Source organism: Saccoglossus kowalevskii, chromosome 9, assembly GCF_978046115.1.
Source record: "Saccoglossus kowalevskii chromosome 9, keSacKowa6.1, whole genome shotgun sequence".
Taxonomy (NCBI): Eukaryota; Metazoa; Hemichordata; class Enteropneusta; family Harrimaniidae; genus Saccoglossus; species Saccoglossus kowalevskii.
Window position 1 is genome coordinate 37,732,095 of NC_140649.1, and position 13,608 is coordinate 37,745,702.

Here is a 13,608-nt window from a genome sequence, read left to right on the forward strand (position 1 = left end):
CCAAACTATAATTTAATCACTTGCAATAGAGAAAGTTCCCAGGGTGGGGGTGTAGCTTTATACATTCACAGCTCTCTGTCATTCAATCACATTAATAATATTCAAATTAAACATTGTGAATCGATCTTTGTGGAATCCATTGTCAATAACAATAGACTCGTCATAGATGTTAACTACCGAAAATCTAACACATCTTATCATGAATACATTGACAGTTTAGAAGCATGCCTATCCCAGTTGTCAGCTAGTGGTAAAAAGTGTATCATCCTTGGTGACGTCAACATTGACACTGCACATAATACCACACCTGTTTCTAACTATCTCACCCTACTCAATGCTTATAATTTCTCCCAGATAATCGACACTGCTACTCGCGTTTTTCAACAATCCAGCACAACAAATAGACCATTTAGTAACAAATATCACTGATCATTTTATTGAAAGTGGCACGATCCTAATGGACATTAGTGATCATTATCCAATTTTTGGTATCCTTAAAAATTTAAAATATGTTTTCAGACAAAAAAAACGATATTTACAAATACGACTTCCAAAACTTAAATTCAGAAGCCTTCGTTGCCGATTTAAGCACTACTTCATGGCGATCTGTTTATGACTGCTCTGATCCGAATACAATCTGATTAAAATCTGATGTAGTGTATTTTATTTTAATTTTATTTTTCATTATATTTGTTATTAATGCCCTTTTATTTTATTATTTTACTTTGATTTTGATGATTTTTTTAATTCCGCCCTACCTACATCTGAGCGGATGCCTATGTAACGAGATTTCAACGAGACCCACTATCGACGATTTTAGTCAACGAATGACAGACCTCCTTCTATAGCGCACATGATGACGTCACCGGGCAGCGTCAGGTGGCAAACACACTCAAATAAAATGGCGGATTATACCGACGTTAGTGACCGTGAATAACACGGCTTTTCGGTAAGTTAATATTGTGGCTCGAATGGTTCGACTTTAGATCGTTATTTCGCATAGTTATTCTGGGAGTGACGATTTTGTTTCCACCGGTTCGACCGAACACCAGTGTCTTTTTCCAGTCGCCTGCCCTGGAGACGGGTGATGTTTTGTTGACGATCGGGCCAAAATCGTCTACGGTATTGAAGCTGTAAAAATTCATCAAATTGTATCAACATTTTGTACATTATACAATAACTCTTTATTAAAGTAATTGAGCTGATTTGGACTGGAATAAAATATTTTTTATTTGGAACACATCGCAATTGATCAGGAAATATTTGTTTGCTCCAATTTTCTGCATCGATGCTGTGGCCTGGGCCGGTGACCGTTATACAATTTAAAATCAGTTTGCATTGTTTACTATAGCTGTTTACAGTGTTCTAATCATTACGATTTACTTATTTTTTGCTTCCATTCTAGATACTTATGCTCAGTGATGTAAAATTGAAGCGATGACTGAATGAACGAACCTTGGCTGGCGAAGATGTATCTGGAAGTGTATACATTTGTTGGAAGTGAACAAATATTCAATGTAATGACAAAAATTGTAAAATGCTGTAGAATTTCTTTTGCAAATAAAAATATACTAGCAATTTTCTATTAATGGTTTATTCAAGTGGGCAAAATATAATGTACAGAAAGAAGATTGCCCGTATACACTGAAAAGTAAGCAACCGACAGCCTGTATAAAAGGGGGGCTGTGATTGGCTGTTACTTACGCGAGATTTGAACGGGACTTACATAGGCGTCGGATCAGATGTAGGTAGGGCAGAATTAAAAAAAATCACAAAATCAAAGTAAAATAATGAAATAAAATGGCATTAATAACAAAAGTAATAAAAAATAAAATTAAAATAAGTTTATAGCCAAAATAATTAAAGCCCGTACACTACATCAGATTTTAATCAGATTGATCCGAATACTGCCTATGTGGATTTTAGGTCAAATTTAATAATGTTTCTATGAAGCATCTTAAACGGAAAAAAGTTCGAAAAAAAATTCTCTAAAAAACCTTGGCTAACTAAAGGACTATTTATTAAAATGAAAAATAACCCTAAAGATCTACAAAATGCACACGAATATAAACAATATAGAAACGTCTTGACTAAGTTGCTAAAGTCGGCTAAAAAGTCTTATTACTCAAATAAATTTGTTGTTACCCGCGGGAACACAAATAAAACATGGCAGGTTATAAATGATGTTCTAAATAAAACAAAAACAAAATCAGCCCCCCATGAATTAAATTCATCCAACGACAAACTCTTAACGAAAAGTGTTGATATCGGTGAAGAATTTAATAAATATTTCACAAATATTGGCCCGAGCCTTGCCGCTAGTGTAACGAACACGTGTGACTTTCGACAATATCTCACCGGGAGTCAAATTAACTCGTTATTTTTCCACCCAGTAAGTGAGTCCGAAGTTTTCAATCAAATCAAATCCCTTAATCCCAATAAATCAGCAGGACATGACGAAATACACCCTAAAACATTAATTCATTCAGCTAAAATTATTGCCCGACCCATTGCTCACATTATCAATTGTTCGTTAAGCCAAGGTGTTTTTCCTGATGACTTAAAAATTGCTAAGATTACACCCATTTACAAAAAAGGTACCCCAACAGAGGCCAGTAACTATCGCCCTATTTCAATCCTACCAATCCTTAGCAAAATATTTGAATCTATTGTGAATAAACAATTTATAAGTTTCCTTGAAAAAAATCACATACTTTCAAACACGTAATTTGGTTTTCGCAAAAAACCTAACACTAAACTCGCCCTAGCTGACCTGGTCACCAACATCGCAGATAACATGGACACTGGCTGCATTACTTTCGGAATTTTTATCGACCTGAAAAAAGCATTTGATACAATTAATCACAAAATCTTGCTCCACAAACTTGAACATTATGGTAATCAGAGGTCTTCCGTTACAATGGTTTGAAAACTACCTTTCCCACCCACAACAATCAGTCAATATTGATAACACACTATCTTCTTTCAAAGAAATAAAGTGTGGTGTTCCACAAGGATCGATTTTAGGCCCTATTTTATTTCTAGTTTATATCAATGATATTACAAATTCTAGCGATGTTTTCGATTTTTGTCTTTTTGCAGACGACACAACTCTGTTTAAATTTGTCAAAGACAACACAATCTATTTCTCTGACATTAATGACGAATTCCAGAAAGTCTGTGAATGGTGTAATGCTAACCAACTAACTACTAACACACAGAAAACAAACTACATGATTATAAAGTCACCACAAAGAACAGTTACTACAGAGGGCAGTTTGATCATTAATGGATCACCAATAGAGGGCGTTCGTTCCACAAAGTATTTAGGCGTGACAATTGACTGTAATTTAACGTGGAAACCTCATATAGATTTTCTAACTAAATTAATCTCCAGGAAAGTGGGTATTATCTCACAGATTCGGCATTATGTCCCAAGATCAATTCTTCTTCTTCTGGATAATTCTTTAATACTTCCCCATATTTCTTACTGTTTAGAGATTTGGGGAAACACATACTCGTCTTTCCTTGAACCAATCTTGCGCCTCCAGAAAAAAGTCGTATGTCTCATCACATTCTCCGACATGCATGCTCACACTGCCCCCTTGTTTAAAAAAACTTGGAATATTAGATGTTTACAAGTTATGTAAACTTCAAACATGTCTATTTGTTATTGATCTAAAAAATTGTCGTTTTGCACATACAATAAATCATTATCTGGACCCAATACCCCACAATTATGCAACACGTTTAGCAATGGCTGATAGTTTTTATATCCCCAAAATGAATCTAACTTTATGCCAAAAAACAATTAAATTTACTGCAACACGCCATTGGAATTCCCTTCCTAGCACAATCAAAAATGAAATGAACAGACACACATTTAAATCCAAATTAAAAAATGCTCTCCTAAGTCAGTGAAACGACGAAATGTCTACTATAATTTCATTTCATATGTTTTGCTTTTTGTATATATATATATATATATATATATATATATATATATATATATATATATATATATATATATATATATATATATATATATATATATATATATATCTATCTATCTATATATATATAATCTATCTATATACATATAATCTATCTATATATATATATCTTTGTTTATTGTTACTATTCTAACTTTGTATGATTACGTTGTTCTCCAAGTAATTGACAAAAAATGCTTCAATCAGTTTATTTTCTTTCATCTCTTTTGTTGATTTAAGATTTTGAATCTATTCAATTATTTAAATATACAACTATGTACCTGTATATGACTTATTAATATTATTATTTATTGTTTATTTTGTTCATTCTTTATTAGGGTCATGGACTAGACTAGTTCCAGGGAACTATTTCCATGATCCCCACTATAAACAATTTATAAAAATATCTAAAAAAATATATATATCTAAAATTCAAATTATAGACTTATTTACTTAATTTTATTTACTCATCATATCACATTTATTTGAATATTATTATATGTATATATGTTTATAGTGAAATAAACTTCATTCATAAACTTCATTCATGTCTAACAAAGGTCAGATAAACTCACCATGCCACACCCAAGTCAGTTAAGCTCTCCATGTCTAACAAAGGTCAGATAAACTCACCATGCCACACCCAAGTCAGTTAAGCTTACCATGCCACATCCAGGTCAGTCAAGCACATCGTGTCATACCCAGGTCAGTCAAGCACACCATGTCCCGGACAGTTAAGCTCACCATGACATATTATGCCCAGGTCAGTTATAATGGTTGCCTGTATTTAAGCTCAACTGTCAGTTTATCTTCTGCTAATATCTTCCATATGGATTGGTATACAGTATAGCTTTAAATGTGTTGTCATTATATCAGGTAAATGTACTGCACAAATGCATTTCATTCCAATGGTGTCCGGCTATACACAGTTAGAGACGAACGGTTTCACAATTACTGCTGGAAAGTCGGTTTTCAGTGTGTGGGGTGTTACTCACATACTTGAGGTACAAGGATACGCGCTGCTGTTGTAACGTCCAGTTTAGCAAGATTTCATTTTAGCAAAATTTACACCATTGGCTGGCAAATACGGTAATTTTTTACCCAATGGCAAAGTTCACGCCATTGTTTGGCAAATATTTCTAATTTTTTAACCAAAAAGCTTCCCGAAAGTTGATTTGTTGGGGTCTAGTTTTGAGGCTGACAACGCTGAGCTTTCATTATTGGTGTGTCCTATTTCCTCATTGAATCTCATTCTAAATTATATTTTATACATATAATTATACATACTACTCGACGTATATCGTACAGAATTATTGCAGAGCCATGTTGAAGCTATAGATGAATCAGCATGCCAGTAAAGTTGTGAATACATTTGTAATGTACAGAGAAAGACAGAATCATAAACATGTTAAATTTGTATACATACCTGGCAAGTCGTATTCAGCCATGTTTGGCCGGATCCGGCCTATTTTGTTTTAGCCACGTCCGATCGAGATATCTTGTCGACACTTGATTCAGAGTGAACAATGAGCGTTGCTAATGCAGTACAGATACAAAGTTCGATCAAGATAATTAATGCATCGTGACGTATTATTTCCTAGTAACATTAATCGTCTGTAAATATAAGTCAAGCTAGTATAGTCAGTTCTTCGCGGAAAAAATGTGTCATTCTGGATGACTTGTGTTCCTAGCAACGGGCGAGTGTAGGTCAAACATATAAAAGGTCAAAACAACAATAGACAGGCAACAAGAACGTGAGGTGTACGACGTCGACTCTGCATGTTTGGAATATGATAAGATTAAGATAACAGCTTTATTACAACCGTGTAGAAAATTTTACATTTCTAATTTGGTGTTTAAAATGTAATAAAGTTAATAATGAATAATTAAAAAAGTAAGTAGGCGAAAGTTGAGTAAATAAAAAATTAAATAAGTGTGACTGAGTGTATTCTTTTGTTTGTTCATTTACTGTTACTCAAGTACACATAGAGGGCTATAATAGTATTTTTATCTTTTGATTGTAAAATATGTTTAAATTGTTTTTCTTTATCCAAATTCAGGAAATTTGCATTTACACTGTTGATAGTGTGAAACATTGCGTCTCTTTGTTTTGTGTACAATTTACAATTTACAATGTATTAAATGATGTTCCTCATTTTCAACTTCGTTACAATGGGAGCATAACCTGTCTTCCACTGGTGTTTTTGGTTTTGTATAACGACCTTTTTCGATGGCAAGTTTATGGCAACTTAATCTAAATTGAGCTATTGTTTTGACATGTTGTGGGTTGTTCATCACTTTTATGTATTCTTCTTGTTCCAAGGAGTCTTTGAATGTCCTGTATGTGCGTAATTTGGCACTTTCCCTGTTGTTGTCTATATTCCATTTGTTAATGTAATATTGTCTAATTGAATTATTTAGTTTTTGTTTTGTGAAATCTGTGACATTGTTTTTGTTGTAAAGTTTCAAGTTTCGTTCTAAGGTAGTCAACCATGCTCCTGTGTAAGTATTGTTTTCCATGTCTTTTATAGCATAAAAAGCTAAATTGTCATTGTCTATCGCTTTGAGGTGTTTGTAATAGTTAATTGCTGAGCAGTATATTCTGCTTATCAGTGGCTCTCTTCCCAGTTCTATTCTGCATCCAATTTTGCTCGCTCTGTTGCCAATGTTAAGAATTTGACGACAAAAGCGTAGATGATATTTTTCTGTTGCTGTTTTGTCCCAATTAGTCTGATTTTGGAAAATGCCCCAAATCTCACCTGCATATGTTAATATGGGTAGTTGTGTCACATTCAGGAGTTTTTCCTTTATCCTTATACTGTTCATGTTTGTTGGATATATGTGTGACTGAATCCTTGCAGCTTTGTAGGTCTTGTCTGCCAGTCTGTCTGCAGTAGAGGTTATTGATCCATTGGCCTTAAATGTTACTCCAAGATATGTGTATAATCCTGTAGTTTTTATTTTTTCATTGCCACATGTAAATCGCCTTGTATCTTGTTTGCATCCCGAATTCCTGAATATAATCACTTGCGTTTTGTTTGTGTTTACTTGTAGCCCCCAGTCTGAAGTGTATTTATGGAGAAAGTCTATTGCAGTTTGTAATCCTTCATATGATTTTGATAGTAGTGCAATGTCATCAGCATACAATAGGCTATTGATAGTTTTATTATCCAGTTCTGGTGCATTTGTTTCAATTTCTGTGAGTCCTGTGATAAAGTCATTTATAAAGATGTTGAACAGGGTTGGACTCAGAGGGCAACCTTGCTTAACTCCATTTTTAGTTTTAAATTGTTCTGTTATTACATCACCTAATTTGACTACTAAATCCATATTAGTGTACATGTTCTTAATTATGTTGTATACTTTTCCGTTGATGTTGTTACGTAGTAGTTTATAGTACAATGCTTTCCTCCAAATTGTGTCAAAACACTTTTTGAGGTCCACAAAACAACAGTACATTTTTTTCTTTTTTTCTTGTTGTTTCTTTATAATTGTGTGGAGAGTCAGAATGTGATCAACTGTTAGTTTTTGTCGTCGGAATCCTGCTTGGTTCGGATGAATAATCTTATTACTTTCTGTATGATTTGTGATTCTGTTGTTTATGATTATAATAAATACTTTAGCTATGACATTACCAACTGATATGCCGCGATAGTTGTTTGTGTCCATCTTGTCTCCTTTCTTGTGTATTGGAGTAATAACACTAGTGCTCCATATTTCTGGGTAAATTCCTGTTTCTAGCACACGATTGTACATATGTTTCAATGCTTGTTTAATTTGTATGTTGCTGTATTTTAACATCTCTCCTGGAATACCGTCTGGTCCACTTGCTTTGTTATTTTTTAATGCTCCTGTTGCCTGCACAACTTCTGTTAATGATATTGGTTTATTCAGCTTATGGTTGTCTTCTGTTTTATTCTCTAACTGTTCTAGTTGTGTTTTCATTTGTTTTATTCTATCTAATGTGGCAGAGTTATTGTTTCCAATTCGTTGAAAGTGTTCAGTCCACATTGAGTGTGGGATTTCTTTCAGTTCGTAATTTACTTTGGTTTTCGTGATTGAGTTTATTTTCTTCCAGAATTCTTGTGCATGTTCATTTTCATTTGCTGATTCAATGAGAGATAATATTTTTTGTTTCTTGTCTTTTTGCATGCTTTTTACATACTTCCTGAAGTCTTTTTTCTTAGTGTAGTAAAGTGACTCCACATTGCCTCTCCATTTTGAATCTTTATGCTGTACGTGCGAATCACGGAAATTGTAGCCCGAACATCACGCTCTGAAAAACTGCCATGCCCGTAGCCAGGAAATTTGAAAAATCTCGTATTCAGTATTTTCGTAGGGTGTAAATACTGTTGATCTGCAGCGGCTCGGGAATCGATCGTGATTGGTTAATGTTAATGAGCTGCGCCATCTACGGCCAACCGGGTCAACGGTCTTTTAATCTTATTCTCCGAGAAGTTGCTTGTTGATCTCGTTCGATTCACCGCGCAGTTGCTTTGAGCGCAATGTATCGAGCTAAACTTTGCTCTTGGCGACTTTTTGTACTGTTTTGAGGGCTGCATAGGATTCAAGTTGAGAAGGTATTGGTGTGAGCTCTGAATAACGTGTGAAATCTATAATAAAGGCGGTCGATCGTAGCATGCACCGGCTGGTTTGTATTTTCCTGATCGTAGCATTGAACTCCAATATTGCAACATTTTAGTTGTAGCAGCGACAGCTACATCGGCGACTGACTAATTATTCGCCCATCATTGTCGCGTATGACTGATGACAGAAACACATTCAGGCTGTCGCACATTTTAATATTACGAAACATTTCAAGAACTCGTTTCTTACTAATAATAATAACTTTATTGTCTCCGCGTAAAAAGATTTTCATAAGAAAAGTACAGCGAGTTTTAAAATAATAACTGGATATATGTAAAAATATTATAAAAAACAAACAAAAGAACTTAACTAGTAAATAAAGCTTTGTGTTGTGTAAATATAATTGTCAAGTTCTATAATTATGCCAGTATCTTTGCTTGAGAGTATATATGTGAACAGTATATTGTTATTTTTGGATAAAAGTACTGTCATAATTTTTTTTGATGAAGTTTTCCCTGCATGTGTTCATATTTTGGGCAATTCAATAGAAAATGTTCTTCATCTTCAAATGAATTCATGTCACAGTTATTGCATATTCCTGTGTTCATAGGTTTCATAGTTTCATTTCCTAAGTTATGGCAACATTCATTCAAGTTCATTCAAATATGGCTCAAAGATGTATTCTGTTTTAAATTTAGCATATGTTCTCAGTTTGCTATTTTCTTTGGAAATCATTTCTTTCCAAAAACTGGCATATTTATTTTCAAGGGAAGTTTTTAAAAATTATATTAATTTGATTTTTTTTGTTCTATAGTAAGTGTTTTTTCTGTCATGAAGTTTAGTGAATTGTCTTTCAATGTTGTATGTATTGCATTTAGCATTGTGTTGTGTTTGTTCTAGGTATGCCTGTTTTGTAAGATTATCATCTGGTAGTTCCTTTATATGCAGTAATTAATAGCTTGAACTTTTGCACTGAGCAGTAGTGGATAATGACCCACCTTTGCCCTTGGTGCTAAGTTACAGGATTTTTTATTCACTTGTAAGATTTGTTTGCAGAATTTAATATTGATTTTTTCAATTGATGTTTTGTCCCATTTAGCATTGTCCTGAATGTCCTGCAAGTCAAGGGCCCATAATTCTGAGCCCAAAAGCAAAATCGTTTTTATGTAAATGTTAAATAGTTTCATTTTTAGTGTTATTTCTAGATTTCCAAAAAATACTTTGTTCATGATGTAAATTGATTTTTACAGCTTTACCTGCTAAATTTGACACGGTATCAGCAAATTAAAACTCCCATTTGATTCCTAGATATGTATAACTGTTTGTTGTTTGAATGTTATCATTTCCAAAACTGAATTGGTATTTATTTCTCAATGTTGATGAATCAAAGATAACGACTTGTGTTTTTGAAAGGTTCACACTCAATTTTCACCTATTGCAATAATATTTTAGCGTATTTAATGATGTCTGTAGATCAGCCTGGGTAGTGGAAGTGAGGGCTAAATCATCTGCGTATAAAATACTTAACAGTGTTATTATTCAGTAGTGATTCAGTATTGGCATTATCCAAACTATCTTTTAAATCATTAATAAAAATGTTGAAAAGAATTGGGCTAATTGTACATCCCTGTTTTACTCCTCTATTAATAGTGAATTCTTTGGTTATATATTTATTTATATTAATGCAAGCTTTTGTTTTTGAATACATGTTTTTTATTATTTTGTAAATTTTGCCATTAATGTTATTTTTAATAGTATATAGAATAGCCCTACTCTCCATACAGTGTCAAATGCTTTGGCAATCTACAAAACAAAAATAGAGTTTTTGTTTATTTTTAATGTGTTTCTGAATTAGAGTTTTTAATACAAAAAATTGATCTGTTGTTCTATGTTTTTTCTGAAGCCGGCCTGGTTGTTTTTGAGTATTTTATTTTTTTCAATGAAACAGTTTATGCGTTTATATATGATGGAACAGAAGACCTTGCCAATACAACTTGAAACTGATGATCCCCTGTAATTTTGAGGGTGTAATTTGTCTCTTTTGTTTGTTATAAAGAGTAGTGATGCACCTTAAATTCCAAATATCTGGGAAAACTGAGCTACTGAAAACTAAGTTCTTTTTCACTAATAACCTTATCTAAGTAATCATTTTCTCTTCATGCTCTGATAATTCTTTCATTTTATTTTCCTTGAAACTATTATCATCTTTTTTTATTGTTTAGTGTTGCATAATATTCCATGAAATTGGATTATTACTATTTTGATCTGTATTTTTCATATGGTTAATAATTTTTCAAAACTCTTTTGAATTGAGTTTATTAAGATAATTTTCTTGGATTTGGTTTTTCTTTTGTTTTATAAGTTTCTTAAATCTTTTCTCTTTAGAATAAAAAAATTGTCTTAGTTGCATATCAAATGGTAATTTATTTATCAACTTTGCACAAGCCACTATATCACGTTTACTCTGGTTGCATTGTTTATCAAACCATCTGGGATTCTTTTTTTGTTTATTTTTGTGAATACTTTTATTGGGATTGGTTTTATTAAAAATACCCGAAGCTAAACTTTCTAGTAACTGATTAAATTTATGGGATGCTATATTTACATTATTATTTTAAATTATGAATTGTGTTATTAAACTTTCTTTTTATGCTGATCTATCATGGTATTTAAGAACAGATAATTTATTCCATTTCCACTTCGCATTGACTCAAATTTAGTATGTTCATGTTCATGTTGTGTAGTGTGCTCATTAAGTAATGTTGAAATTTGGCTAGGATCTGAATATGTAAAACTGTGAACTTTGAAACATTTCAAATTTGTTGAAAAGATCAGTTGTTGCTAAGCCATAGTCTACCACAGTTACCATTCCAGTGATAACATGTGTAGTTTCTACAAATATCATCTGCTATGCGACCATTTAGAATTCTCAAGTTACAATATTTACAAAGATCACATAATAGTTTACCATAGCTGTTTTTGTTTTTATGCATGTTACAGCATCTCAAATTAGTAGTATCTATCATATAATTTTGAGGTAGTGGTACATGTCTTGAATAGTCACTTTCGATGAAATCATGGAGTAAACCAGTTCTTGCATTTATATCTCCCATTATTGAAATAGAACCCTTTGAATCCATCTCTCTAATTATTTTTTCTAACCGTTCAAAAAATGTGTCTGAGTTGGTATTTGAATTTGCTGGTGGATTGTAAACAAAACATATTTGTATATCTGTGGGTGTATTGAAAAAATGTTTTTGTAGTTTACACCAAATCATATCTCCGTGATTAGTATTGTCAGCCCGCCACGTTTTTGCTTTTTATGAACTATTGAATGGTCCCAGTGTCACAGGTTTCACTGGCGGTGGGGGCCGGAACAGTGAATTGCGTATTTTGAGTGCAGTGTTTACGCAATTTACGGAAAAACACACACACAAGAGTTCGAGTAATTGTGGTTGCTGATAATAATCTCGGATCTTTATTTTCATTTAGCCTAAGTAACAACAGATCGAGAGGTGAAAGGTCACACCTAAGTAACAACAGATCATAGAGAGGTGAAAGGTCACACAAGCAAGACAGTGCAATTGACCTGTGAGGGCGCTAATCCGAAATAGTTAGGCAAATGCCCTGTTAATGAATACACAAGGTTTCTGGATATAAACAAACTCAATTAGTGTTAACAAAGGGGGGATATATTTGAGGTTCAAAGAACCTGGGTCACATCCTCCCCTGTTTTGAAGAAAAAACGACATCCTTGTCGTTCCAACAACCCAATGCAATATCTGATAACTAACAAATAAATAAATTAAAAAATAACATCCACTAGTGGCGCTAGTCATGCAGGTCAACAGGGTGTAAAACCAAAATATCCCCAAGGGGTGTCCTCCATCAACTCACACTCTTCTACAGTCTTCAGTGCACTACTTCCCACATCACAATCCTTTATCTTCTTTCCATACCAATATCTTCGTCTTCGCACCACATCTTCTCTTTCATCAATTCAGTGAATTGATTGAGCACACGGTAATTAATGCCTGACTTACAGATAAAATTATCCTAACCAGTGTTCACAGAAAGAACATGGAATGATGAAAAAACTTACTGTGACACCAGGAAAGTCCCTCAACCACAAATTTATATCAAGGTACAATTAACTACAATTCATCATAACAGACGTGACCATGAAACATAATGGTACACTGTTCCAAGAACCAAACTAGTCTCAAATCAACACAACTTCAACGGTATAAAAGAACACTTCCTCAACAAGGCTAATAAGACGAGCCAAATACCTTTTTACGCAACCAAACTAGAACTTTTACAACGTTTAAATAGTTCGCAAACTAGAGCCATGCTATAATAAACAAGTCGGTCAGGGGCTCTTCTGTCTCTACTAGGGTAACGTCTAGATTCAGTAACTTGTGGAGTTACGGGTTCACTTTTATCACTAACCAAATATTTTGGTGGGGGGACAGGTTCATGTATAGCCTCGTCAATATTCAGGCAAAGAATTTAATGAAGTATCAGGAGGACATATTATATCTGTTGAGTTTTCTAAGATGGGTTCCCAAGTTACAGACTCACAGGCCGACTCATCAGAATGCTCAGGACAAGAAACATCACAACTATTAAGACTTTTATCTGCAGTTTCAAGTAACTGCCCAACATCAGAAACAGAATCTCTAAACTCAGCTGGCGCCATAATTGGAACATCAAGTGAATTACTGGATAAATCCAAACCAGATATATCTTTTGGAATGCCAGGATCACTTAAAGAATCATTAAGAAAGTACTGAACGGCAAAACAATCATCAGAATCACTATCACAAGTATCTATTTCATTGCAACTATTGTCGTCATCAAAAGCAACTCTATCTACACAATTTTCCTCATCTGCACTGAGAAAAGTGCAGGGCTTCAACAGGTTTCTGTGTACAGTATGTATTCTCTCCCCTTCTTCACATTTGATAACATACACTGGAAGATTTGGTTTTTTTGAGACAACTACATACGGCACAGCTTCCCATTT

General features: G+C 33.6%; 1 protein-coding gene and 2 long non-coding RNA genes across 3 annotated transcripts in view; 1 reads left to right on the forward strand and 2 right to left on the reverse strand.

Annotated features, from left to right (window-relative positions):
• LOC100373772 (sacsin-like) overlaps positions 1-5,621 on the reverse strand; it is a 30,092-nt gene extending 24,471 nt beyond the window's left edge. The window contains exon 1 of the mRNA XM_085504093.1: positions 5,419-5,621. Within this exon, the coding sequence (XP_085360219.1) occupies positions 5,419-5,440 (22 nt within the window). The 5' untranslated portion in view covers positions 5,441-5,621. The remainder of the gene's footprint in view (positions 1-5,418) is intronic.
• LOC146739192 (uncharacterized) lies at positions 864-1,588 on the forward strand. Its single transcript, XR_014930647.1, has 2 exons — positions 864-949; positions 1,406-1,588. It is a non-coding gene; the product is annotated as an uncharacterized LOC146739192 (long non-coding RNA).
• Positions 5,622-12,028: 6,407 nt separating the features above from the next.
• LOC144347876 (uncharacterized) lies at positions 12,029-12,691 on the reverse strand. Its single transcript, XR_013419749.2, has 2 exons — positions 12,109-12,691; positions 12,029-12,072 (listed from the first exon to the last, which is right to left on the reverse strand). It is a non-coding gene; the product is annotated as an uncharacterized LOC144347876 (long non-coding RNA).
• Positions 12,692-13,608: the final 917 nt, after the last annotated feature.